We start from the raw sequence: 4,820 nt of genomic DNA on the forward strand, positions 1-4,820 counted from the left end.
CGATACATTTGGTTTTTCACTGGTGGTAGGCAGAGAGAGTGGCGAGAACCTCACGAAGCAATAGACTCTGCTTGCCTTGTTAAACCAACTTAACCCAACCAGAGATGGTATCATGGTATGGAAATGATTTGTTGTCATGGACTGGGTCTGTTAATACTGGTGGAAGGTCGAATGTCATCGAGGGAGTACCTTCAATAATATATAACTATATATTTATATATAGTTATATATTATCTTTTATATATAGTTATATATTATTTTTCAAGTTTTTATATAGTTTATTTTAATTATTTTATTTTATTTTTTAAAATTTAAATCTTAAAAATAAATAACATATGCTAACATGCTTTAATTGTGTGTTTTTTATAACCTCCTTTATATAATAATTGGTGGTCCTTGTTCTTTCTAAATTTAAATTCAAATCTTCTCAATATTACTTATGGACAAAAGCACCTTTAAATGAACTTAAATTTAAAATAGTGTAATATCAAGGCAACTCTTGGGAAAGTTCATGAACAAGTATGTAAATCTAATTCACGAAGAAGAAAAATTTCCAAAATTTTTAAATATTTTTATATTAATTAACTATATTTAATTTTGATATTATACCAAAAATTTAGTGCAATTTTCAGAATGTGTCTAGGCTGTAGGCTCTGAATGCAGTTCAGAGAGAGTAGAGCCTGGATCCGAATCGTGTAGAACCAAGATGAGGAGTGGAGATTGCTGTGTTGTGAAAATAGGGAAAAATATCAACTATTTCGTTTCGTTTTTTAGGATACAATTTAGAAACAAAGATATGTGCAACTTTTACACTACATTGTGACCAATTTTAGACTATCAGTCAAACTAAAACCTGGCTCAGTCCTCTAGAAGGTCGACATACCTATGAAGAGTCAGAGGAAGGTCAAGCGTGTAGATACCATCAGGGAGCTGCCAGTTTTCATGCAGAACACTTCTGATAACACATCGACAGAGATGGGACAGTTCGGATGGATTGAGGCATCGCTGTTTCAGCGAGGGCATCCATTTACTGGCCCTTGCAAGGACATACATAGCAGAAAAATCCCTGTCTGGTCTTTTGGAATGCCACACCTTGATGTAATAACGATTGATCACGTTTTGCAAAGCCCCAATAGTGAGTTGAGGAGAAACGCGAAGAAGATATTGAGCGGACATAGCCCTCTCTCGAAAATATTCCCTTTCTTCCTCTTCGGGATCGTTGTCTTCACTGAGGATGAACATATCAATGCATTTGAACATATTGTCCCAAAAACGGCTCTGCAAAGTTGGATTGTCCTCTCTGGAGATCTTCGGATTGAGCTTGCATCCGAGTCTCAACAGCAGTAGCATCAGGTCCGGCTTGAACCAAGAAATGTTGTTGTAGTACGGGAAAGGGATGCGATAGTAGATATCGTCAATGAACCGCCGTTCCCCGAAAGTGAACAGTAATCTTTTTGCACTGGCAGCACGATGGAAATAAGACACGGGGGATTCTTTTACTGCTCTGGTGTCGGGGTCATCTTTTCCGGACCATTCCCACAGCAGGTCTATCACATCGGGATAAATTAGCTCTTGGGAGACAATTTCTTGAAAGCGGTCGCAGCGGTACAAACACATGAGCAAATCTCCCACGAGTTCCAGATCCGCGATATTCTTCCAGAAGCAAACTTTGGCAGCGGAATAGATCAGAGTAACAACCTCCGCATCGTCGAATTCTATTCGGGTTTCACACTTCCATCTGTTATATAAATCGACAATAGTTCGAATGTTTTGTTCGTCAGTCTCTTTGGCTGACTGCTCACTCCCATCTGAAGAATTTAGAAGCTTATTAACAGCTAAGCGAAGATTCTCGAAGAAAATTGCAAATGAGTTGTTTGGTAGAGGGTCCATTGTGGGAGAGTGAATCACGTATTTATTTGAAGTTAATTCTTAAAACTAGTCCATTATTTCCTATCAGTTAGGATTTTCTCAACAATAGTGGTCAACAGTACTCTCTATTTAAGTTTTGTTGAATTAATCAAGGCATATAACAAAGAGAGGGAAATTTTGGAGAGAAAAGCCCAATCGTGTCCAGAATATCTCAGAATGAATGGTAATATAATATGTTATATAAAATAGATTGTGTACATTTATATGAGTGTTTTGCGTGTTATTGTTCTATACTCACTGGCCAAAAATTTAGAAACCTTTATTCATTATCTAGTAATGCCATATTTGTCCGAATCACAGCCCATATGGAACTATAAACCAATCTCCTAATAACTAGTTTACTGGATTGGAAAACAAAGGGACACGGGAGAATATACTCATTTGATTGTCTATTACATTTTTTTCAACTAAAAGACATGTCATATTTTCCATATTTAATGGGTGCATTAAATAGTGCAAGTGTGGTAAATATGTAAGATGCCTTCGGGACTAATCATCCACCCTTCCTACTTCTGAAACTATAACTGTCGGACTTTAAAATCTTGGATTTTTAAGTCCGACAGTTATTATCCGTATTAAGAAAGCAAGCGACTTTCCTTCCAGAAAAGCTCCTTGCAAAGACATTGACCCATCCTGATATCAGACGAGTTATCTCTCCAGTACTCACCAGAAATAACTAAAAGAGAATACTAGAAATCTCACCTCAACAGAATGAATAACGTTCTGCCTGTTTGGCCATCTATCTGAGAAACGAACTGGGAATAAAAAAGCCCTCGTGTATGATGTCTGTAGAAAGAATGCAAGCTATTTTCCACACAGTCTGGAAGGACATGAACCATAATTCAGTCTGCTGTCCATGAAGCCGGAAAATAGCGAGCAGATATTGGAGTTTTATTAAAAGAAAATGATGGCAGAACCTATTTGTAACACTTTATTGAAGTAGCATTTTACAAATTTTCCAATAATTCTTAATACAGAAATGACACCAGCTAATCAACTTTTTAATACCTCGGACAATTTTAAATAATCTTTCTAAAAACCAGCCTCAGTCCTCTAGAAGATCAACGTACCTTCGAAGATTATGAGGAAGGTCAAGAGAGTAGATACCGTCAGGAAGGTGCCAGTTTTCATAGAGGATACGTCTGATGACACACCGACAGAGATGGGTTAGCTCTGATGGACTGAGACATCGCTGTTTGAGCAAGGGAATCCATCTCGCTGCCCTATTAAGAACATTCAATGCAAAGAAATCCAGGCTGGGTGTTACGAGGTACCACAACCATATGCAACGATGATCGATCACATATTGTAGAGTGCTGATTGTAAGTTGAGGAAAAACACGAAGAAGAAATTGAGCGGACATGACCCTCTCCCGAAAAGGTTTCTTCTTTTCTACCTCAGGATCGTTGCCTTCGTTCAAAATAAAAATTTCAACGCACTTTAAAATATTTTCCCAAAAACGATTTTGTAAAGATGACTGATCGTTCCTGAAAATCTTGGGATTTAAGTTGCAACCAAGTCTCAAAAGTATTAGCACCAAGTTGGGCTTCAGCCAGACGCTGCCACTGTACGGGAATGGTACGCGATAATAAATGACATCAATAAATCGCTGCTCACCAGAATTTAACAGTAATCTTTTTGCATTGGCAGCTCGATGAAAGTAGGACACAGGAGATTCCTGCACGGCTCTAGTTTCGGGATTATCTTTTCCAGGCCATTGCCATAACGAAGTTATCGTTTCGGGGTAAGTTTTCTCTTGGGAAATAATCCCCTGAAAAGCGTCACAGCGGTACAAACACATAATCACATCTACCACCAACTTCGCATCTTCGATATTCTTCCAGAAGCAAACTTTAGCCGCAGAATAGATGAAAGTTACACCTTCGAATTCATGAAGTACTCTCGGCGTTAGACACTCCCATCTGGTATACAACTCGAGAACAGTTCTGATTTTCTGCTCATCGGTTTGTGTTGATAGCAGCTTACTCTCTTCTGAAGAATTTAGAAGGTTATGGACAGCGGAATACAGTCTACGTTTTAAAAAAACTGACTTGAAGTAGCTTGGCGACCGGTCCATTTTGTGATAGTGAGTAACATGAACCACTGCGCTGTCATTAATTTTAATTGAAGTTCATTCTTTCAGTTGGTCCTTTGTTGAAAACAGTAGGGATTCATTGAACAATGATTATGAACAATGCTCTTTCTTTAATTTTTAACGGAAACTCAAAATTGGGTATCTACGGATATTACCAAATCCAGCTCTTGGTACAACGAAGGATAATTTCAACTTGCTCCTGTTTATACAATAGTCTTTCATGGGAAAACCGTACCGAAAGCTTGTACTTGTTTCTTGCATCCAATGCTTTACAACGCCATAACAATTAACCAATCTTATCGAGATTGTCCTGTGAAATTGGCAAATACAAAAACAAAACTTCTGACTGATGTAAATATTGTTATAAGTGCAATTACAATTATAGCAAAGAGGACACTCCTCATGCTAATTGAACCACAAAACGTAGGAATGATAGTTTAGGCCAGTTTTTATACAGAACACATTTGATGAGCCCTCGTGGGTAACACAGTGGGTAGGATCGCCGTCCTCCCTACTCCGGGTTGAAAAGATTTGAGTTCGAATCCATCGATAAAGGAAAGAATTTTTATGGATCATTTTCACAACGTGGTTGAGTTAGTCGGTCTCAGGCGATGGTAGCATGGTTTTTTCTTCCGGAAACTCGTTTTTTTTTTTCGTCCAGTTGTCTTATACAGTGGGACTGTAACCCACACAGGATATTATTCCATAAATCATCGATAGAACACCATAGGCCGCTTTGCTGGCCACCTACCTGTTTATGTTGCTCATTGAATTTCAATGGATTCTTTCAAGACAG

General features: G+C 38.2%; 1 protein-coding gene across 1 annotated transcript; it reads right to left on the reverse strand.

Annotated features, from left to right (window-relative positions):
• Positions 1-858: 858 nt before the first annotated feature.
• On the reverse strand, positions 859-1,890 carry LOC150090210 (uncharacterized). The gene has a single exon (XM_090390203.1). It carries the CDS (start codon positions 1,888-1,890, stop codon positions 859-861), a length of 1,032 nt encoding a protein of 343 aa, XP_090246329.1.
• Positions 1,891-4,820: the final 2,930 nt, after the last annotated feature.

This window comes from Mastigoproctus giganteus, chromosome 2 (assembly GCF_048544385.1).
Source record: "Mastigoproctus giganteus isolate SK-2022 chromosome 2, ASM4854438v1, whole genome shotgun sequence".
Lineage (NCBI taxonomy): Eukaryota > Metazoa > Arthropoda > Arachnida > Uropygi > Thelyphonidae > Mastigoproctus > Mastigoproctus giganteus.